General features: G+C 47.0%; 1 protein-coding gene across 1 annotated transcript; it reads right to left on the reverse strand.

The window, feature by feature from the left end:
- Positions 1 to 4,507: 4,507 nt before the first annotated feature.
- Positions 4,508 to 23,688, reverse strand: SDR16C5 (short chain dehydrogenase/reductase family 16C member 5). Its single transcript, XM_061438785.1, has 8 exons — positions 23,506 to 23,688; positions 21,473 to 22,169; positions 16,688 to 17,034; positions 12,790 to 12,921; positions 10,619 to 10,718; positions 7,361 to 7,505; positions 6,200 to 6,325; positions 4,508 to 4,807 (listed from the first exon to the last, which is right to left on the reverse strand). Exons 3-8 carry the CDS (start codon positions 17,030 to 17,032, stop codon positions 4,714 to 4,716), a joined length of 942 nt encoding a protein of 313 aa, XP_061294769.1. The 5' UTR covers positions 17,033 to 17,034; positions 21,473 to 22,169; positions 23,506 to 23,688; the 3' UTR covers positions 4,508 to 4,713.
- Positions 23,689 to 23,789: the final 101 nt, after the last annotated feature.

Raw genomic sequence — 23,789 nt, forward strand, 5'->3', positions numbered from 1 at the left:
TTTTAGTGCTGGAGAAGACTCTTGAGAGTCTCCTGGACAGTAGGGAGATCAAACCAGTCAATCCTAAAGGAAGTAAACCCTGAATATCATTGGAAGGACTGATGCTGAAACTGAAGCTCTAATACTTTGTCCACGATGCAAACAGCCGACTCATTGGAAAAGACCCAACTCATTGAAAAAGACCCTGATGCTGGGAAAGATTGAGGGCAAGAAGAGAAGAGGACCACAGAGAATGAGATGGTTGGATAGCATCACCAACTCAATGGACATAAATTTGAGCAAACTCTGGGAGAGAGTGAAGGACAGGGAAGCCTGGTGTGCTGCAGTCCATGGGGTCACAAAGAGTTGGACATGACTTAGCAACTGAACAACAAACAATAACTCAATACCATGTTGAGCAATGCTTTGTATGGCAGAGATGAAAATATGTAAGTTCAAGTTCTCATGGGGGAGGTGGCAAGGGCTCATAATCATAGGGACTAGAAATCTGGTGATCCTTGTTTGGCATATGGGAACATTGGGTTCACATTGACCTTACTCTACCTTGAAAGTTCTGTCACCCACTAAGGGAGACTGCAGTGTGAGGAGGAAAGCTACTAAGACAAATTCATAACTTTGCTACAACTTGGATGTTTCTGCTGCTTTCAGCAATCTTCTGGAATTGAAGACTGGAGAACACCCATATGCAAGTGGAGGTTTAAGAAGATGAAAATCTGTTCCAGGAGGCCCTCTCTACATGCAGAGCAGAGCCTGGAATGGTTGAAGCAACCAGCACTCTCTGTGTCTGATGAGAAGTCCTGGGAAGTGTGGATTCAAGACAGTGGCCTTAGCAGAAATAAGACTGTGGTCCTAAGCCTTTCCCCAGCAGCTTCCATTAAAGCTTGTTTTCTAGACCATAGAATCCAGCATGGCAGCAAATATTACCTTTTACCTTCTTGGTCATCAGACTGAGAAGAGCCATTTCTGGACCTGATGCAGAGTGCTGCCCTGGTCCAGATGTCCTGGACTTTGCCTGAGATGCAGAGTGGGAAGGTCTTGAAGGCAGAGTGGGTCTGTGGTTTCCATCTGAGAAGAGGATACATAGCCATTTGGGGAAGCAGACTGTGACAGAGCTGTAAGTTGACATCAACAGGTGTCTTTATCTTTTTCCATAGTGCTATAACCCCTGATGTTTAGCTGGCTCATGCAGTGCAAGTCAGGGACCACACTCAGCCTCCATTGCAGGCTAGTTCAGTCATGTGACTAATTCTGGCTGATAGCATGTGGTGTTGGAAACCCTAATTCCTAGTGTGATGATATGTGGAGATGGAGCCTTGGGGAGGTAAGTAGGGTCAATTAGGTTGTGAGGATGGGGCCCTCGTGATAGCATTAGTGCCCTTATGGGAAGAGCATGGCCTCTCCCTCTCAGTGGTCACACACAGGGGAAGGCCATGTGAGGATGGGGAGAAGAGGGCTGACTGCATGCCAGGAAGAGCCTTCACCAGAAACTGAACCCACTGGCACCTTGGTCTTGGACTTTCAGCCTCCAGAACTGTGAGAAAATACACGTCTGATATTTAAGCCCTTCAGTCTCTGCTATTTTGTCATGGTGGGCCAGTCTGAGCTGACGAATACAGCTTCACAATATAAACTCCAAGCCAGGGACTTCCCTGGTGGTCCATTGGCTAAGACTCCATGCTCCCAGTGCAGGGGGCTGGAGTTTGATTCTTGGTCAGGGAACTAGATCTCACATGTCCCAACTAAAGATCCACCACAGCCAAACAAATAAAAAATAAAAGTAAATATTAAAATAATAATAATAAAAAAAACAAGCCAAAAAGCTGCCCCCAAACCATGGTGGTACGTATCTTCCCCAGCCAAACTCCTCCCAAGATCAAGAGTTCTTCCTCATTCTTGAGCGGTATGCTGACTACAGGATGTGAGGTGACGTAATCTGGAGGGCAGGGTGCCCATTCCTGGGGACAACTCTTGTCTCTGGCCTTTTGAGTCTTGAGGCCTCTTTGGGTGTTGGGCTTCATTAGGATTAAATTTCAGGTGGAAGCTTCCAGGAAACACTCTCTGAAGATGTTTGTTCCCCCATGGCGTTAATTCACCTTGTTATTTATCACCCTCTGGAATTCTCTAATTTACACGTGGTCTCTTCCCCTCTGAGTGCTTCGAGTAGATCCAAATTCATTTAGACAATTGTACAGGTACTGTAAAACCACAATTGAATTTCGGGCCTCTGTAGTCGTCCAGCCAAGATGCACTCCAATTAGAAATAATTGCTGTTAATGCTGTTATGAGGTGGTGGGTGTCCGCTATGCCCCAGACCCTTGTTCTACAAAATCCCCTTAGAGTCTCTTCTTTATTCTTCAGTTAAAAGACAGGCCCCTAGAATCTACGTGTTTGGAATCGTAATATGGGAGCAATATTGTGCCTCACTCTTAATTAACCTTGTTAGCCAAGGATTTGGCACAGGAGTTGGTCGATGTAAGTGGGTCTTTGATCCTCTGAATGCAGGTCCCTGGTTGAGGAGGATGTCACCCTTGTGAAATAAATGCCGTTTCTTCTTCAGCATCCATCAGATACCTTTAGGATTCTCATTTAATGAAATCGTGTGTGTAAGTGGCAAGCTTTGTGCCAGGCACAACAAATATAAGCTATTGTTTTTATGATCATAAAATAAGTTTTTAAAAAATACATAATACCTATATTGTTCAGGCCTATATTTCTTCAAAATCCTTACTTTGTTGAAGAATTTTCTTCTTCTCCAAAAAAAAAAAAAAGTAAAAAACAAAATATTTTAGCCCAGCACTTTTGCAGTTTACATAATCACTGACATATGTGTGTGCGTGCTCAGTCGGGTCCAACTCTTTGCAATCCCATGGACTCTAGCCTGCCAGGCTCCTCTGTCCATGGGATTTCCCAGGCAAGAATACTGGAGTGGGTTGCCATTTCTTTCTCCAGGGGATCTTCCTGACCCAAGGATTGAATCCACGTCTCTTACATCTCCTGCATTGGCAGGTGGATTCTTTACCACTAGTGCCTCCTGGGAAGCCCAAACAAAGTATTTTAAATAAGGAAGATACAGTTGCTTTGGAATATTGAAAATAATCACCCATTTTTGCAAAAAGAAAACATATTTTCAAATGTCTTTGTGGGCTAATTTTATGAAAAACGAGTTTTTTTAAAAAAGGCTTTCTGAAGGGAAAGGAAATACAGGGGCAAAATTGTCAGAATCCTACAGGCAGCTCAGGAGAAATCAGTCCCTAATAGATTCTAGATGCCACATTTCCTGAGATGGCCGTCCCTCTAAGAGCATTTTACCCACAAAATGACTCTCACAGGGACTCCCAAGGTGCTCCTCCCCATTCCCCACTCTCCAGTGACAGAGACAGAAGACAAAGGCTGCTGTTTCTCTGGCAAGGCAGGTGCTTCCTCCCACCCGGGGAAGGACCTCTGGGGTTATGGTAATTAACATATTTCTTTTAATCTTGCTTTTGTAGTTAATCTCCAAAGCGTGAAAAGAGTTGGCCAGTCGATTAAACCCTAAGCATGCAATACAAATGAAATGAAGGCAGCCCTGATGAATATAAATGGATAAATTTGTTCCTTCTGTAAAAAAAAAGTACCTTATGAGAAACCCAGTTTGAACTACTAAATGAAACACTTGAAATTACCCACAGGAATGGTTTCTGGTTTAATAGGGAACAGTTCATCTAACTCTGGAGAAGGTCATTTCTTCAGGGTCATAAGCAACCGCTCTTTGGTATCTTCTAGGAAAGCAATGTGATCCTATTTAAAGTTTGGTCCAGGATCACTAAGCCTTCCCAGATGGTGCTAGTGGTAAAGAACTCACCTGCCAATGCAGGAGATGTAGGAGATGCAGGTTAGATCCCTGGGTCAGGAAGATCCCCTGGAGGAGGGCATGGCAATCCTGCTCCAGTATTCTTGCCTAGAGAATCCCATAGACAGAGGAGCCTGGTGGGCTACAGTCCATGGGGTCTCAAAAGAGTCAGACACAACTGAAGTAACTTAGCACGCACTCCAGTATCACTGGCCCTTGGTTATGCAGGAATGTGCAGGAAAGCTCCCTGACACTGTGCCCCTGGGGAACCTTCAGCAGGTCTGGCACTTGCTCTCTGAATACCCACGGCTGTAGAAACAAGCATCTTTGTGGGGAGGAGGACGAGCAACTGTGTGGGGAGAAGGATGCGGGAGGCTGACCTTTCCATGCTAGATGGCACAGTTTCAACAAGTCCAAGTCTGAGAACAAGGTGATGGGGAACGAGCTCTGTGTCCTCAGGACACCCCACCTCCACATGCTGGGTGCTTCTTCTCAGCCCTCACTTCCCCTGTCCAGTGTATGTTCAGCCACAGACCCCCAACCAAAATGATGGGCAATTCACAAGAGAGAGAGATGATCTTACTTCCATACATGGGGTCACAAAAGGTCGGATGTGATTTAGTAACTAAAACAACAGCAACAATCACTTCCACAGCAGTTGCAAGCAAACACCAAACATGGACTTTTTTTTTTTAATTAAAAAAAACTCAACAGAAAAACAGAGCGCAACATTATTTTCAGAGGCACTGGTTGCAAATACTAGTCTAGACAGCAGACTGGTGCTTGTGGTCTCCAGGTACATTCTGTCAACAAAGACACTTCTTCATTGAAATAGATGTTGTGTAACTGTGGGTACCTGGGGATGTCAGCCACAGAATCGGTCTTCAGTTTTTCTTCTTGGCGCCAGTGAAGCCATCCATTAAATTAAAGGCCCCCAGGTACTCACCCAAAAGCAGCCCCAGCTTGAGGGGCAAGAAGCTAAAGAGAACACAAGAGGGAACATCTTGGTTATCATTCATGGAACATCTTTACGAGCTCCACTGAAAAGCAGGGCCGTTGACTTGCTGCAGAAGGCGTCAGTCACTCACGCCCACCTGAACGTCCCTGTCCTGTGGTCACTTGGGGCTCGTCCATCATGTGTGAGGACACCAGCCCAGGATCTCTGTGTTTCTCTTTGCTTTATTTACATTATTCACTCACTTCCGTGTCAGTCTCAAGGCCTGACTGCATTCTGTAATGATGGACAGGAAGCATGCAGCCTTGAGGAGTCTTGATCCTGCCTTGCAACCTCGCCCTGTTGCTCACAGTGCTACTGGGCTCTCAACACTCCGTTCCTCCCACTGTCCAAAGAGGTCATTGACCTTTCTTTCCTGGACAACAGAGAGAAGTCCATGCAATAGCCCCTCAGAGCTTTGGCAAGACCCAACTAAGACTGTCCATCTTCTCCATCCTGCTCGCCCCTCCTGACACTTTGATCCTGTCCATCATGACGTTCACACTGCAGGACGAGGAAGGGTACAGTCAGCCAACTGGAGACTTGTCCTAGGAGTGGGGACAAGAGAAGGGCCCTGGGCTCACGGTCCCTCTGGAGGCAGCCTGAGATATCCAGGGGGTTCCTGCCCTTCACAGGTTCAGGTCTCTGGTCAAACATTATCTTCTCCATGTGGCCATCCTGACGCTTAAATCAGGATGCATACTAGAGCCCTTGCTCCACAACAGGAAGAGCCACAGCAGTGGGAAGCCTGCTCACCCCAACTACAGAGTAGTCCCCACTCGCTGCAACTAGAGAAGCGCCCACGCAGCATGAAGACCCAGCACTGACAAAAACAAAGTAAATAAATAAACAAACATACAAAAAATGGTTATCTTCCCCACCCTGCCCCCAACACTGCCAGTTATCTTCTAAATGGCTCCTCTCATTCCACAGGGTTCCTTCCTTCCTGTCCTTGTCCTGAAATCCCCACCCCAAGGCTGGGCAGAGTTCCCCATTCTATGTGGACCCCAGAGAGTGCTGCCTTCTAACCGAAGAAGGAAGCCCTACTGCATCGTCTTCCATAGGAAATGTTTGCCCCACTAGAGGTTTCAACAGACTATTTATTGAACATATTTCCCTAATAAAGAAACAGCTATCATTATTGGCCCTGGGAGTTCCAATCAGAAAACTTGCTCATGTTGAGGAACGCACACCTGTTTTTTCAAATATGAAGACACTGTTTAATTTGAAACCAACCTCTGTGCATTATTATATATAAAGTAAGTGCTCCCAACCAGATTTTATTAAAAAAAAAAAAATGGCTCCTCTCTGTTGGCTGTGGAGTAAGCTGTTGACTGGACTGGCACGTTGAGAATTAATAGGAGCAGAAACATTACCTTTTTAAAAACACGATGAAGTATATAAACTTGGGCATATACAGGTACATGTTTTCTTGCAGGATAGCATCTACTATCTTCCTGACTGCATATTCTGGCTCCAGAATCGGTAAGAGAGAAGGACAGCTTGGGGAGGGGGAGGAGGGTTAAAAAAAAAAAAAGAAATTAGAGAAAGCAATTCTTAAAAAGGACAATAAAACAGTTGTGAGCTTCCCAGATGGAGCTAGTGGTATTGAACCTGCCTGCCAATGCAGGAGACATAAGAGACACAGGTTCCATCCCTGGGTCAGGAAGATCCCCTGGAGGAGGAAATGGCAACCCACTCTAGTATTCTTGCCTGGAGAATCCCACGGACAGAGGAGCCTGGCAGGCTATGGTCCATAGGGTCACAAAGAGTCGGACACGACTGAAATGACTTAGCAAGCATGCACACACAAGACATTATCGTTTATTGGCTTCTTTTCCTTCCAGATTTGATATTTTTCTGTACTTGCTGTCTTATTATCAATATGGTGAGTAATAACTAGAATTTGAAGTGGAAAACAGGGATTCTAATTAATACAATGATGTTATACTAGGCACATGTGGTGAAACCAAATTAAACAAATGGCCTAAATGTTGCAAAGCGCATCTTTGAAAAGTAACTGCCTGTCATCTGATGAGTGCAGACTGGATATTTATGCCTCTTCAACAACTTCTCGTTCTTCTGTGGAATCGGGATGAGAGCAGGATGGAGTTGGTGGCAGAAAGGGGGTGTGTGACAGCAGCGCCAAGGAGATGGGGGAGCAGGTTGAGGCCACAGGGTGGCCTTGAAGACGTGGGTATAGCCTTGATGTTTGTGTGTGGTGCTCATGCTTGTTTGAGTCTGACTCTTTTCAACCCCATGGACTGCAGCCCACCAGGCTGCTCTGTCCATGACATCTCCCAGGCAAGAATACTGGAGTGGGTTGCCATTTCCTTCTCCAAGCCTTGATAAACCATCACTATTAAACCCAGTGTCTTAATCACTAACACATCTAAGGAAATAAATTCTAAAACTGTTTATAAAGCAGGCTGAATGCTGGAAAAGTCTTTTTAAATAACTTCAGCCAGAACAAAATAAAATCGATGGTCAATCATTTTTCAAAATACAGTTCCTTTTTAATCAAACGACATGCTTACCCAGTAGTACATCCATCAAACATTCCGGTTTTTATAAAAAATGGACACACGATAGTGGTTTTGATCCCGTTCTGTCCCTTGGTAAATGATTCTAAAAATATCGATTCAGCAAATCCATAGGCTGCAAATTTACTTGCACAGTAATCTGAAAAGACAAACGATACTATTATATAGTGCAAAGTTTTAAAATGGCTTTATAGGAAGATTTCCTCATAACACGAATACCGGCAGAGACAAGCCATTTCAGAGTTCTTGTTTTGCATGATCTTGGTCTTCTCTGCCTGGAAGAGGTGATGTGTGAGTGGGAAGGTCAGTGATCACGTCAAGGTCAGATGACAATGGCCATGTGGGCTTGAGGAAGAGCAGGGCTGCTGGGAGTCACACAGTCGAACTTTACTCCCATGGCAGTGATGGTAAGGCACTTGTGCCCTGACATGGGGCACCAGATGTGGGTTCTGTCCCAAAGAACTCTGGCCCAAATGGGCAGAAGGACACATAGAAGAAGAAATAAAATAATAAGTCAAGGGACTTCCCTGGTGGTCCAGTGGTCAAGAATCTGCTTTCCAATGCAGGGGATGCAGGTTGGATCCCTGGTCAGGGAACTAAGATCCTACATGTCTTGGAGGTACTAAGCCCACCAGCCACAACTATGGAGCCCATGCACTCTAGAGCCCTTACTCTGTGACAAGAGAAGCCCTTCCATGCCAAAACTAGAGAAAAGCTCAAGTACCACCATGAAGACCCAGGGCAGGCAAAAAAAAAAAAAAAAAATACACTAATAATAAGTCAAGTGGGAGTCTAGGCGGTAGAGATCAGTGTTGGTCATGATACCTGTCAGAGCCAGTTTTCTTCCAACTCAAATTCTTCCACTTCCAGAAGGAAAATAAGGTTTTTCTTATTTGGGCTTCCCTGGTGGCTTAGACAGTAAAGAATTCACCTGCAATGCAGGAGACTGGGGTTTGATCCCTGGGTTGGGAAGATCAGGGCATGGCAACCCACTCCAGTATTCTTGCCTGGAGAAACCCATGGACAGAGGAGCCTGGTGGGCTATATTCCATGGGGTTGCAAAGAACACACTGCCCCTTCAACCTCGACTGCTTGACTATCTTCAAATGCAGGGGAAGTGGTATCTGGGTCAGTTTTGAGCTTTCTGTCCTCTGTTACACTCACTTCAAGTCAAAACCTGGGCATTCGGTTTGCTGAATGGAAATGTCAGGAGAAGAAAAGGCATTTAGGTGACTTATCCTTCCCTCTGCCTCACACAGCAGAAGACATACACCTTGGTGCTCTGCTGGGAAGCAGCTACTCCAACCAGCAAGAACCAGGCTGCACGTGCCAGGCATGGGATATCAGGCAGTTGCTGCCCCAGACGCTGGGAAAGACACAGAAGAAGTGGCAAGGGGTGCAGGGAGGTGACAGGAGGGGTCCTGAGCCGCCTCTGGGATCATATGAGTCGTCTGGTAGAACTATAGCTCACTGAGCTCCTCTACTCCCGAGACTGGCCAGGGAACCTGCATTCCAAGTAGCAGCTCCAGTGGTTCTGATTCTGGGGAGTTGCTGCCCATGCTGGGAATACTTGTTTCTAAGGGAGCCAGGGAGGAGAGACCTGCATTTGAAGACAGAGATGCTGTGTCTAACAAAAGGATTCACAGGCCCTCTAAATACACCTGTGGTATGTCAAGGACCTGTGACTTCTCAGATTTATGAGAGAGAGGGGTAATAATAATACCTGATGGATTCTAAGGAGGACAGAGGCAGGGAGACCCAGGCTATAGGGAGACATGTACAGACTGCTAATATTGGGGTGACAAGTGGTTCTGGAATCCTATCCGGCAGCTGAGAGGTACTTGCTGAGACCAGTGTTATGAAACTGGAACCAGCTATGAGTCAGCCAAGCTGGCTGGTCTGCTACCTGAGTGTTGCAATTAGGGTTCTGATGGATGAGCCTCCGGGGGGCACCCCAAGGGGAAGGGCAGGACTTCCTAGAGCCAGCTCCCCAGTGGGCCCTCTTCACTGAAGATCTTGTATGTCTCATCCTCTCCCCACTGCTAATGTCAAGTCGGTTGCAAGGGACATGGAAGTGACAACAAATTCCTGCCAGTCTCCAACCAATGGAACAGCAAAAGAAAGTTAATTTTAGGTTTCCTGGGGTGAAGATATTTTCTCCAAGCTGCCAGCCAGGGGAGACCACTTACGGAAAATTCATAGAGCAGAAGGGTCCTCTCTCTTTTTTGGGTACGCTGGATCTCATTGTAGTGTGCAGGCTTTCTCTACTTGCAGTGTGCTGGGGCTTCTCTAGTTGTGGAGCACAGGCTCTAGAGCGTGGGCTCCGTAGTTGTGGTGCATGGACTTAGTTGCCCTGAAAAGACTCTTGATAGTCCCTTGGGCAGCAAGGAGATAAAACCAGTCAATACTAAAGGAAATCAACCCCGAATATGCATTGGAAGGACTGATGCTGAAGCTGAAACTCTAATACTTTGGGCACATGATGCGAAGAGCTGACTCACTGGAAAAGACCCTGATGCTGGGAAAGACGGAGGGGGTGACAGAGGATGAGATGGTTGGATGGCATCACTGAATCAGTGGCCATGAGTTTGAGTAAACTCTGGGAAATTGTGGAGGACAGGGAAGCCTGGTGTGCTGTGGTCCATGGGGTCACAAAGAGTCAGACACGACTGAGCAACTAAACAGCATATGAGATCTTAGTTCCCTGACCAGGGATGAACCTGCAGCCCCTGCATTGGAAGGCAGATTCTCATTCATTGGACCACAAGGAAGTCCCAGAAGGATCCTCCTTAACACCCTGATTACAGTGTCAGGTGAGTCTGGGGGAAGGTGACTATGCTAATCACTTATGTAAGGAATTTATAAGTAGGGTCTCTTTCTTTTTTTTTTTTTAAATTGGAGGATAATTGCTTTACAATGTTGTGTTAGTTTCTGCTGTACAACATGAATCAGCTATATGTATATATATACTCCCTCCCTCCTGAGCTTCTCTCCCACCTCCTTATCCCACCCATCTAGGTCTTTTATTAATTCCAAGTGATTGCATAAGACCTAATGATTCTAAAGTGCCCAGTTCAACTTCGTGTAAGTATAGCAGCTGGGCAGTTTCGCTGGATGATAAAGTTCTCAACAACTTACCTTACTGAATATATGTCCTCATCTATTACCATTTATTGTTAATGCACCAAGTCAGTGCTGATTATTCAGAGCTGTTGCTCAAGCTGCGGTTGTGAAATACCATATTTCTCTTACCTGCCAGTCCATTCATTCCAATTAATCCAGCTGAACTTGAAATGCACACCAAATGTCCATGGTTATTAGCAATCATAGCAGGTAGAAAGGCTTTATAAGTCTAAGAAGATCAAGGTAAAATATTTAACATTTTATAGCACATTATATTTTTTTTCAGATGTTTATATAATCATCATGATTGAAAACAGTTGTTCAAGTTCAAAAAAATACCTGAAGGAAATGGGACATTCAAACTTAAATATCTGGCAAGTAACCATCTTAACTTGTTTAAACTGTGGATCAATATTTTGCTGGTGGTTATTCCAGTATTTTAATGGGAATTTAAATTATTAAAAATAATTTACTCAAACTTACATTTGCTCATATTTGACTTTTAAAAACACAACAAAAACAATAATTGAAACAGTACAGGAAAATCTTAATTGTGGTATCCACAGTCCACAAACCAGTAAGACCACTCAAAGATATGGTTATTTAGATTTATGGTGACTTTTTTCCTACCTTGGCTTATATTTGAATTTCAAATTTTTCCTGAACTTTGTTCACAGGACATGTGGCTGTTGGTTTCAGTTTTAAAATATCAGTTTGTTTTGAAACTCATCTGGCCTGTCAGGGAGACGTGGTCATGAGCAAGAGCCAGGAGGGGCAGAACGAGGGTGTGTGCGTGGCTGGAGAGGCTAATGTGACTGGTCTGTGCAAAGGCCAGGACAATGCAACTTGAGTGTGGGCACCTCTCCTTGAGAGTCAGGACCATGCCTTTTAATGTTCAAGGCACATAGTTATCAGGCTGCTGGTGGGCACGCTGTCCCTGGAAGAAAAGCTATGACAAACCTAGACAGTATATTGAAAGGCAGAGACATCACTTTGCTAACAAAGGTCCGCATAGCCAAAGCTATGGATTTTCCAGTAGGCATGTATAGATGTAAGAGCTGGATCACAAAGAAGGCTGAGGGCTGAAGAATTGATGCTTTTGAACTCTGGTGCTGGAGAAGACTCTTGAGAGTCCTAAAGGATCTCTGTGCTGCCCTTGATCCATCCAATCAATCCTAAAGGACAACAACCCTGAATATGAATTGGAAGGACTGATGCTGAAGCTGAAATTCCAATACTTTGGGGACCTGTTGTGAAGATCTGACTCACTGGAAAAGACCCTGATGCTGGGAAAGATTGAAGGCAGGAGGAGAAGGGGGCAAAAGAAGATGAGATGGTTGCATGGAATCACTCAATCAATGGACATGAGTTCAAGCAAACTCTGGGAGATAATGAAGGACAGAAAAGCCTGGAGTGTTACAGTTCATGGGGTTGCAGAGTCAGACATGACTTAGCAAATGAACAGCAACAACAAAGTTGACTGTGCATCTTCGTGTGCCCCCAAACAGACCTGCTGGATGTTTGCTTGTTAATTATGCCTCCTTTCACTTCAAGGGAGTTCCTGCCTTAGGCAAATGATGAGGTCACCTGGTCGTGTCTAAGCATGGTCACTTTTAACTTCTGTGAGCCCTTATCTCACTGGGCTGTTTGAAGGCTTATTCACAAGGTGCCTGGGATGGTACCAGACAGGACGCTGGCTGTCAGTACATGATTAGGACACAAGAGCAGCTGTGTCTTTGCAGGATTCCCTGAGCAGAGGTGTGGGGAGGTAGAGCTTAAGTTGGATCAGGAGAGGACAGCTTGAGCTAGAACTGAGAAGTCTGTGCTTTAAGACCAGTACTGCTGTAAGAGTCCACTCTGCAGTGGATTCTGTAAGAATCTGCCTGCAATGCAGGAGACCTGGGTTCAACCCCTGGGTCAGGAAGATCCCTTGGAGAAGAGAATGGCAACTCACTCCAGTATTCTTGCCTAGAGAATCCCACGGGCAGAGGAGCCTGGCAAAGAGTCAGACATGACTGAGTGACCAACACTTTCATTACTGTAAGAGAACAAGAGGAAGCCTAAGTCGCTTCAGTCGTGCCCAGCTCTTTGTGGCCCCATGGACTGTAGCCTGCCAGGCTCCTCTGTCCGTGGGATTCTCCAGGCAAGAGTACTGGAGTGGGTTGCTATTCCTTTTCCAGGGATCTTCCTGACCCAGGGATCTAACCCACATCTCTTATGTCTCCTGCACTGGCAGGTGAGTTCTTCACCACTGGCGCCACCTGGGAATGACATTTATAACGAGAAGAAAAAGTACTTACCCATATATGTGATTTGAAATTCACGTCAAGAGACTTTTCTATAAGCTCATCCGGGCAGTCCATGAACTTTCTGCCTGTTACGATTCCGGCATTGTTGATCAGGATGGAAACATCACCAACTTCTTTCTTCATCTGAATTGAATAAGGAAATCAGCACCACCAGGGCGGCGCAGGCAGACCCTGGAGATACACAGGTTCAGTGCCAGACACCCCTCGCAGTAAAGCTGACACTACAACATATTGAGTCATACAAATGTTTTGGTTTCCTGGTGCATATAAAAGGTATGTTTACACTATACTGTCATCTATTGAGCGTGCAAGAGCTTTAGGTTTAAAAAACAAGTTGCCTTAATGAAAAATGGTTTTTTTTGCTAAAAATGCCAACCATCATTTAAGCCTTGACTGATCTGTAGTAACAAAGATCACTGATGACAGCTCACCAGAACAAATATAATAATGGAAGTGTGAAGTATCATGAGAAACAATGTGATGCTGAGACACGAAGTGAGCAAATGCTGTCGAAAGAAGGGTGCCGTTAAGAGTTGCTCAAGGCAGGATTGCCACAAATGTTCAATTTGCAAAAAAAAATCTTCAGATGGTAGAAAAAATGCAATGTCTGTGAAGTGCCATAAAATGAGGTGTGCCCATAATTCTTTATGTGAACTGGATTTATTTTCCTGTGGTTTTAGATGCTTCTGTCCTTGTTAACTCAGACTGAGCTGCTGCTTGCTGCAAGGCACTCTAAGAACAAAGCATGTCTATTTCCTTTGCAGAGTTCATGGCACATCAGAGATCTAAGTCTAATGCCTTTCTACTCATCTTCCCCTCTTCTTATGATGGTTGCAACACCTGTAACACTACTTTCCTACAGGGAGAGTTATTCTGATACTCAGTAGTGACATGGTTAGTGACTTTGTCTTATGCTAAAATGAAGCATGCCAACAAAGGTCCGTCTAGTCAAGGCTATGGTTTTTCCAGTGGTCAGGTATGGATGTGAGAGTTGGACTGTGAAGAAAGCTGAGTGCCGAAGAATTGATGCTTTTGAACTGTGGTGTTGGGGGACTCTTGAGAGTCCCTTGGACTGCAAGGAGATCCAACCAGTCCATTCTAAAGGAGATCAGTCCTGGATGTTCATTGGAAGGACTGATGCTAAAGCTGAAACTCCAATACTTTGGCCACCTCATGTGAAGAGTTGACCCATTGGAAAAGACTCTGATGTTGGGAGGGATTGGGGGCAGGAGGAGAAGGGGACAACAGAGGATGAGATGGCTGGATGGCATCACCGACTCGATGGACATGAGTTTGAGTGAACTTCGGGAGTTGGTGATGGACAGGGAGGCCTGACGTGCTGCGATTCATGGGGTCGCAAAGAGTCAGACACGACTGAGCGACTGAACTGAACTGAAAATGAAGCATGAGCAGCACAGCCTTTTAATGAATGTGGTGATATGTCAGGCATGATACCATGCCATGTAAATCAAGCCCTGGCACTTGTAGCAACGAGGGTGGGACAGGGAGGGAACGAGGGAGTATAATAGTCATATGAATGTTTCAAACATACAGGAGCTCAGAACCTGTCTGTCCTGTTTTCATCCCTTGACTGATTCTCTTCTCCCCAGCACCAACGTTTAGGTGTAAGGTCTGTGAAGGGAGGATCAGAGGGGCTCCCGCCTGTTGCTGTTGCACCAGCACCAGCCAGACTAGATACTTAATAACTTTAATTTAAGAAATAAAAATCCTGGGAGTACCACTGGAGCCTTCCCTTTAGAGCAAACCGTCAGCAAGTGACCCGGGCTTGGTCAGATTTCTTTTTTGTTTTTGAGCACCGGGTTTTCCAGGCTTGATGGCAGGTGGGGCTGTCCCTTGGCTTGCCTTCGTTTGCACTTTCATTCCTGTAATTTGTATCACATAGCAGGGGCCCTGTGTCCCCCGAATCAGAGGGAACTGCTGGCCGCAGCACCACGTGCATCTGTCTCTGGCTCTGTGTGTTGTGCGCACTCGTGTGGGTGTGCAGATGTGGGTGTGAGCCTGCCTGTGTGGGTGGTGCAGCGGGGGAGAGGGGCTGGATTACTGACAGCAGACACCGCCACTCTTGCTCTCTCAGAAGGCATGAGTCCCAGCAAGGAAGGTGACGTGCTCGGTGTCCACTAGCCAATGAGATCCGTAGCCTCGGCGAAGTTTAGGATTGCAATAGACACCAAGGAAACCTCACGTTTCATGTTGAAGTTTTCGGATAGAAGTGCTGGAAACAATCTAACTTAAAGTCTGATATGGAGAGTGGCTAAAATATTAAGTCAAATCAAAGCTGAACAGCAGTCAAGGTACTCTTCCTGGGGCAAAATCACACGCTGAATGGGACTGTGTGATTTGAACAACAAACGACTCAACCGGATGCCAGTTGGCAAGGATGGACTTTCTGAAATTAGTCCCAAGCTATGATCTAGGGACACAAGATTTCAGTTACTGGGTTCTGTGGAAATAAAACACTGTCATATCAGCTCTAAAAATCCACGCCTTGATTATTCCTCTATGGGATAAAAATTTCCTGGTTACCTTTCTTCTATCAAGAACAAGAGGTGGAAATGGCTGGTTTATAGTAGGAACATCTTAAGGTCTTTTCTCTTTAAATGTGAACCAGTCACTGCTTAAGAGTGGCTCATAGCCAGAGAAGTGGCTCATAGCCAGGGGAAGTCAACCTGGCAGGAGATTGTGTTCCAAGTGCAAAGGGCTTAGTTTGCAAAAGTAGCTGCAGCAGACCCGCCCGCCCCCACCCACACACACACACTTTGAAAGGTGGTCCCCACACAAGCCCATGCCAGCTTGTCTGGTCTGGATCCCCAGACTTGCCGGGCAGCCTGCGATTGGTGATGGTGGTGGTAACGCATGTATAAGATGTAAAGACAAAAGTCACAACTTAAAAAAACTCACTGGCCAGAGACTGGCACACCCCTCCACTGGGAAGTCAGATGAGAAGCTGCAAGCAGAACCCAGTTAGAGCCTACAAGCTGGGCAGGAACCTTCCAGCAGGCACATCTACTTTCTTCCTTCTCCTGAAACCAGGGAACTCCGAGAGCCACAAAAAAGTGGTCCAGGAGAGTGATGTGTACAGTGCTTGTGCAACGAGCGGTTAGAGAAATCCTTCTGAGGGAAGACCAAGTGGCCACCGCAGAGGCGTGTGTCTCCTCAGGCCCTGCAAAATCCACTGGAGCTCTGGGCTCCTGAAAGTGTTCTTTATACATACTTCTCTACCATCACCAAAGGGGCAGCTGCAGTTAAGAGTCTTTAGGATGAATAACATACTCGCTTTTCATATGACCACGTGAGAGAAATGCAGGTTGAATAGAAATCACTGTTGGGGGTGGGGGAAACAGCTGGACTTGCGATCAGGCTAGATACGGCTTCACCTCCTGGCATGGTCCTCCCCTAGCTCTGTGACTCCCAGCAGGTTATTTAATAGCCCTGCTTCTCAGTTTTTGTTATGCCTCCATGAAGGGTGCTATGGCCTTTCTCTTACATGGCAACAGGGGGCCTGGACAACCAGCACATGAGCTGGCCAGAGGGCGTTCTTCAGAGTCAAGAGACTCGCATCCCACCTGCAGCTCTGCTACTTATTACCTAAACTTCTCAGTTAAGTCACCTGAGAAACTCACCTGCACTAAGTCTCCATTTTCTTATTTGTGAAGTGGAGATAATAAGAGGCCTGACTTTCCAGGAGTATAATTCAGAGGGTGCCAAGCATGGTGTGTGGCACATAGCAAGAACTCAAAAATGCTAATTCCCACACCCTGATATTTTTTAAAGAGAGGCAAATTAGCACTGAGGAAGGCAAATATGGATGGACATCAGAGACTACATCAAGTCCTTACTGCCCATAGGAAGAGCAAACACACAGGTTTACCTGATTGGCCACTCTGTATATCTCCTCCTTCCGGCTGCAGTCACAGGTATAGGCATAGACCCTCGTGGCTCCAGCTTCCACAGCCATCTTGCAGGTCTCCTCATTACTCTCCTGACTGATATCCCAGAGCACAAGCACCGACCCAAGCTGGGCAAATTTGAGGGCTAGGAGCCTTCCGAGTCCACTTCCAGCGCCTGTTATAAGTACGATTTCACCAGCAACATTCTTCCGTGGTTTTGGGATTATAGCAAAAACTACAGCCTCCACAAGAGCCAACACTGATTTTCCTAAGAAAATGAGCAATTTCTTGGCTGCCTTCGGCTTGAGCGCCATGTTCTGGCTCATACCTATAAAGCAAGAGGGACTCATGTAAGGACCTTATTCCATGGGGCCCATACTCCCTTGCAGAAGTGAAAGAAACTAAGAATCGTGATGTAAACATCCCTGTTGGTGGCAGACTCTGAGCTGAGAAAGGGGGGAGGGGGTCCACAGGGACCATCTTGACCAACTTGCATCACAGTGCCAAGCTCATCACATCCCTGAATGCCTGTTATGTGTTCTAGGTGACAGAAATGCTCGTTACCCAGAAACTGTAACCACGGCTACATTTAACCCAAAGCAGAAGCTCACTCTTTCTTATAGCTGGTTTTGCTCCATAATATGTCCTGTAGGTTGATTTCACCTTTAAGGTCTTGACCCTATCGTGTTGACACAACTGTTCCCTTCTGGTTTTATTTTTTGCCTCCTTTGAGGTTTCTGTTTTCTCATTGCACTGTTGTTATTTAAAATCTGAGATTCAAGAGAAAAATGTGAAATCCTGCTTGTATTAATGTACCTGAAGAGGAGTAATTAGACATTCTAAACCTTGGCCCCTACAACTTGCCGTCAGCACAGGGTACCCATTTTCCAGGCTCTGAGGCCCCCACGCCACATCCCTTACTACTTGGCCCTGCAATTGTATGACATCTGGGGAAGGGGTGAGATAGCTAGGCCCTGCCCCTGTCTGGCTGTGGAGCCTGCGGCAGGCCACGCCGGGCCTCGGTCTCCTTACTTCCTGGTCCTGTGCTCTAGGGTGGTTTTGCAAGTATAATGAGAATGTTTGCGCATGTGTGACCACAATGCTGCCTTGCAGCTAGCGCTTTATGATGTTACCTTGTTTCTCAGACTCACAGCACTACCCACAGGAAGGTACCCGACAAGTTTATCGAATGAATAAAAGGCAAACTTAAACAGGGCTCAATGCCTCCACCCTATCAGTCACTCACATTTTAGTGAGAATGAGCTTATAACATGCTTTCCTAACAAGCACCTGAGAAAGAAGGGAAGGTCTTATTCCCTCCAGACGAGGAGAGAAGGGGCATACTGTGCTGTGGGCTGGGGTTTCCCTGAATGGGGTGGCCAGCTGAGAGTTGGACGTGAGGACAGAAGATGGACTTCGTTAGTGAAGTGAAGCAGTTCCACACTGACTTTGAAGCTTGGCTGAGGACACACTAGTTCTCATAGATTCATTAAAGGATGGCTTGAAGCGTGGTCAGACCCTTAGGAAGTGGCAAACTAAATTGCTGCTTCTTGGCTTTCTCTACAGATGGAGTCTGGCAGGTTATAGTCCATGAGGTTGCAAAGAGTCAGACACGACTGAGTGAGCGTGCAAGCATGTGTAGATGGGACCAAGGACCAGAAAGAATGTGTGTGTGGCTTAGCCAGGATCCCTGTCTAGTTTGTGTAGGCCAGGTGAGCTCATTGTCACATTTCCTTGGCATGGATACTGTGCAGGTACAATGCTGGGCCATGGGGCTGAGTGAGTGGGTAGTCTCCCATAATCTCTGCCCTGGGGAGATAAGAATCTAATGAAAGAATGAATATACCAGTAAGAGCTGCAGTGTTATAAAGAAAAGTGTGTGTGTGTGGTGGGGGGCACTCTAGAGAGTAGCCAGGAGACCTGCTTTAGATGGGAGTCAACAGAGGAGGCAACAGGCGAGATCTGTGGAAAGTGACCTTTGATTGGACGTGCAAATGATGAACGGGGCAAGGGAGGGCTTGGGAGCAGCTTCCATCCAGCACAGGGATGGAAGAGTGTGAGCCTTGAGGTAGGTTTGCTCTATGTGTCCAGGAAACAGGCATGCTAGTGGGGGTGGGGGTGTGGGAGCTGGATGTTCCAGTCCAATGAGTGCTTCCTGCTGTGGAGCACGCAGCTTTACCACACTTTGGATGAAATGGCTCTCAGACTCTCTGTCGTCTTTGCTTCTGGATGATTGATAGAATCTCCCAGGCCCAAAGGACTTGGAGAGAAGGTACCTTAATGGGTGAACAGTGGTCTTCAGATTCTCATTTTAAACACACAGTCAGGGGATGGATTCCTTCAGACCTGAAGGAAGAGGATCAGACTTTGCACAGGGATGCCAACACCTTGGGCACCCTCCCTAGGAGGAGGCAGCCTTGGCATCATCCGCACTACTTCCATGAGAAAACCCACATCAGCTGGCTGTGCATGAAACACTCCTTCTGTGAGAAAACCCACACTGGCCGGCTGTGGACAACTCCTTTCAGGGACACCATGATGTATGTCCTCGCCAGGAGGACAATGCTCCACCTCTCTCCTCAGCGTCTCCAGCACCCTGAAGATAGCTGGAAGCCTCACCACTCTCCTGGTTGACGTGAAAGTTATTCGTTTCAGGGGTTCTAGACTTCAGTTTTCCCTTGTCTCCATGCTGGCGTGACACAAGCCCTAGGACAAGCCACTTCTTAACCGGATCCAGCAGATGCTTCCCAGGTTCTCTAGAGTTGGGCTTCCTGAGGCCCCCTCATTTGGGGTTTAGGGTGTCTGTGGGGTACCGGCACAGGTAGTGAGATCTAGAGACTGTGGGTTGGAAATCTCGATCTGCCACCGACCTCTCTGCATCCTTGGTAAGAACTGTTGCATCTCTTGTGTTTCAGTTTCCTTCTCTGAACAGGGGGATTCTACTAGTACAAGTTAACATATATGAAATTTGGAAGGTGTGGAAGTTATATGAGGTTAATGCATGCTGCATTCTAAGTCGCTTCAGTCGTGTCTCACTCTGTGTGGCCCCTTGGACTGCAGCCCGCCAGGCTCCTCTTGTCCATGGGATTCTCCAGGCAAGAATTCTGGTGCGGGTTGCCATGCCCTCCTCCAGGGGATCTTCCTGACCCAGGGATCGAATCCTCGATTCTTATGTTTCTTGCATTGGCAGGCAGGTTCTTTACCACTAGCACCACTGGTATTGAGGTGTGTAATATGATCTCTACGGCTCCTTATAAAGGGCTTCCCAGAAAATAATCTGTTACACTGCAGGAGACACAGGTTCGACCCCTGGGTTGGGAAGATCCTCTAGAGAAGGAAATAACAACCCACTCCAGTATTCTTTTTTCCCCCCCAAACTTCATTGTTGTCTTATTTTAAGAAATTGCCACAGCCACCCCAACCTTCAGCAGCTATCACCCTGATCAGTCAGCAGCGATCAACATCAATGCAATATTCTTTACCAGCAAAAGGACTATAGCTTGCTGAAGCCTAGGATGATGGTTACATTTTTTAGCAATAAAGTATTTTTTTTTGATTGACACTCCAGTATTCTTGCCTGGGAAATCTCATGGACAGAGGATCTTGGTGTGCTGCAGTCCACAGGGTGGCACACAACTTGAGTCATAAAAATTGGCGACTAAACAACAACAAACCCATGTGAAACTTCTGAGCAGACTGGAGGGAAAAAAAAGGTCCCTATTGTGCCACAGAGCACAGCCCTCTCCAGGAGGCAGAGAGTGAGGGTGAGGGTGGAAGGAGAGGAGTTGGGCTAGATCTGAGTGCTGCCAGGTTTATCTCCCATCCACACCCACCTACAATGTGCCAGAAGAGTGCCAGGCGCATAGTGACAGCAAAATAAATACCAGCTAAGGTTGTGATTGGTGTTCCAGCTAGCATATGAATTGTGATAATCGGCTATGCCAGAGAAAGAGGCTAATAGTAACTTTACTGAGGAACACAGGTAAATGTCTGGCTCTCTTTTAGTGTAAAGACTGCTCCTTAGGAAGTCAGGGAACATATGTGTTAAATTTCATCAGGCTAAGACTTCTTTGGTGTCTTCATTCCATGGCTTACCCACTTAGTCCTGCTGCTAAGTCACTTCAGTCGTGTCCGACTCTGTGCAACCCCATAGATGGGAGCCCACCAGGCTCCCCGGTCCCTGGGATTCTCCAGGCAAGAACACTGGAGTGGGTTGCAATTTCCTTCTCCAATGCATGAAAGTGAAAAGCGAAAGTGAAGACGCTCAGTCATATCCGACTTTTAGCCACCCCATGGACTGCAGGCTACCAGGCTCCTCCATCCATGAGATTTTTTTTCCAGGCAAAAGTACTGGAGTAGGGTGCCACTGCTAACTTGGTGCAGCATAAACAGATGAGGCCTGCCTCCCAGGCCAGGGCTCTGCTGCCCTGCTAAGGGGGCACGGGGTGAATTGTGTGTGTGTGTGTGGGGGGAGTCTGGAGAGGGGCAGCGACAGACTAAGGTGGGTGCACAGAGCAGGGGAGAGTGGGGCACCTGGGCACAATGTCCAGAAGAAAACGAGGACACCCGGGTGGGGTGGGAGGCTGGCAGCTCGGTTCTCGGGGACCGGGGAGCGCGGATCGCCGACGCAGTGCGGGCCTCTGGGGCCCTGCACCCAGCCGCCGGGTATCCCCAAACGCGCACGCTCATCGCCGCCACCCCCATTAACCTTAACGCCGCGGGCTGGCCTCGCATGACCCTGGCCTCCCGGAGACCTCGGTACTCACCCGGGACAGCTGCCGAAGAGAAGCCAGCCTGTTCCGCCGCGGGCACCTCGTCTCTGGCTTCAGCTCGGTGAGGTTCGGGGTTTATCCCTGGCGCCACCTGGAGACCAAGGCCAAGGGCGGGACGGCCGCGCCCGCGCGGGGGTGGGGCGCCCGCGGGCCTCTGCGAGCCCGGGGGGCGCGTGCCTTCCTATTTTTTTCTTCCCAGGCTGCTATATTTGGAAGCTGACAATTCTGTCTGGTGGACCCGACGTATACCTAGATTCCGGGCAAGTGCATCCCCCGGGGACGTTTAACATTTGCGATGCCCATGACTGCAGCTTGGATTATCAAGTCAGAATGGCTGGGTTGACAGGGGGCCCTGGCACCAACAATTAAAAAATTCCCCAAGCGTTTCATAAACGCACATCGAGGCTGGGACCCTTGGAGAGAACACGGGGGAGGCAGATGCCGGGTCCGTGCGGAGAAGGAACCAGGTACTGTCCTGTGGCCTGCAGTGTGGAGCAGAGAGGCGAGAACTGGGCTGTGTTTGGCTGCTCAGATTCCGGCCTGGGCCTTGGCATGTGGGCATGGCACAGCTCAGGAAGCTGGTGGTTGCAGAGCTGGCAGGGGGCCTGGAGAAGTCCGAGAAGTTAACAAACGCTGACCCCTGTTTATTGAACATCTTCTCTGTGTACAAAGATCCAGAGACATAGCAATGCTACATATGTTGGGAAGAAATAAGAGATAATAATCAGCGAATAACCTTTGGTCATCATTTACTAGGTCACCAGTGCAATGAGTGGGGGTGTGGAGTTTCATGAATGGCATGAGAAGGAATATCAGATTATAGGGTGCTAAAGGAAGAACTGGGAGTCAGGACAAGATTGCGTTTGGAGTTTACTGAGGGTTAAGTGGGACACCCAGGAGTGCCCAAGGTGCACAGGAGAGCTGCTTAGCCAACATGTATCTGGGACAAACCTGGCAGTGTGATTAACTCAAGTCCGTGTGCTGGGTGCACGGTGAGGCCAGACACACTGGCATGTTGGAGTCTGGAGCAGAGAAGTGTTTACTGCAGGGCCCTGCGAGGAGATAAGGAGGCTCATGCCCTGAAATGTTCCAGCAGCTGGAAGGGTTTTGGCAAAAATTTTCTTTTAATATATATAATTATATTTCTTAATATTTAATTGGTTGATGGTTGCTTTACAATATTGGCTTGATTTCTGTCATGCATCTGTTGAGGGAGTTTGTAATTTCTTTGGTTCTGTCTCACTGACATGACAGACGGACTGGTGTTATTGCCCTCGGAGGGACCAGGGTCACTGTTGTACCCACGCGTTCTGGGAAACAAACTCACTCAGAAGGACAATGCAGATAGTGGACTGCTGTTTATAACACCATTTACACCAGAGAGCCCAAGGCAGAATCTCCTCTTAGCCAAGGACCCCGACCAGTTTTTGTGAAAACCTTATATACCCTAAGTGTACGTGCCCAAACCCACCTCCCCAAATTCCCTGAAACTAGTCTGAACAATTGAAAAGAAAGATATAATCAAAGTTAACCCGTGATTCATATGCCTTAAGCCTAGGTAGTTAACAGTGGACAATTATCAATAGGCCTGTGGTCATACTCCAATAAGCATAATAGAATGTATCATTCTATTCTGTTACACAGATAACTAGGGTATTCTTTTAGGCAATGGAGAGTCTAGGTAGGAGCCCTGGGGCTCTTCCTTCTGGGGACCTGGTTTTCCAGCTGGTATGTCGTTTCCATAGATACTGGGCATATAGCTCAAAGTCCACATTCTGGCCAAGATGGAGTCCTGCTTTCAAGACAGAGCCTGTTCTGTCTATTTCTTCCTTCATTATGGCTGTGTGTTACAGCTCAGTTTTATTTGGAAAGCAAAGGGAACTATATCCTTGAGTCATGAGGGCGGGCCAACCCTAAAGATGTGAAAAGAAGCCAGACCAATTTTGGCTCCTCTTTTTATGTTTTTTCTCCTCCCCCTGAGCCTACCCTGTGTAAACTGGGCTAGCCAGGAGGGCTGTTTGTTTTACCTGAGGTTCTCACTCCGGTCCTTGGACCTTCCTTTGTTCTGTTTTCCTGGACTTTCCCCTTCTTTGTCTTTTAGCCACCGCCCTTCTGGACTCCTTTTTCCTATTCTACTACCTAACACATCAACATGAGTTAACCATAGGTGTACATATGTCCTCTCCCTCTTGAATCTCCCTCCCACCTCCCAGCCTTTCCCACCCCTCTAGGTTACTGTGGAGCCCCAATTTGAGTTTCCATTGGCTATCTATAAAGGCTGGTGGGGAGAGGGGTCCCAGGATGATCAGCT

The sequence above is a fragment of the Bos javanicus genome, chromosome 14, assembly GCF_032452875.1.
Source record: "Bos javanicus breed banteng chromosome 14, ARS-OSU_banteng_1.0, whole genome shotgun sequence".
In the NCBI taxonomy this organism is placed as follows: domain Eukaryota; kingdom Metazoa; phylum Chordata; class Mammalia; order Artiodactyla; family Bovidae; genus Bos; species Bos javanicus.

Bases quoted from the DNA above. Each gene is read 5' to 3' on its own strand.
- SDR16C5 (XM_061438785.1), bottom strand. From the start codon at position 17,032: ATGAGCCAGAACATGGCGCTCAAGCCGAAGGCAGCCAAGAAATTGCTC. The intron at 7,506-10,618 runs GTAAGAGAAATA...TTGTCTTTTCAG, and splicing joins TGGAATGAATGGACTGGCAG to ATTACTGTGCAAGTAAATTT. The intron at 4,808-6,199 runs GTAATGTTTCTG...TGTTCTCTTTAG, and splicing joins TTCATCGTGTTTTTAAAAAG to CTTCTTGCCCCTCAAGCTGG.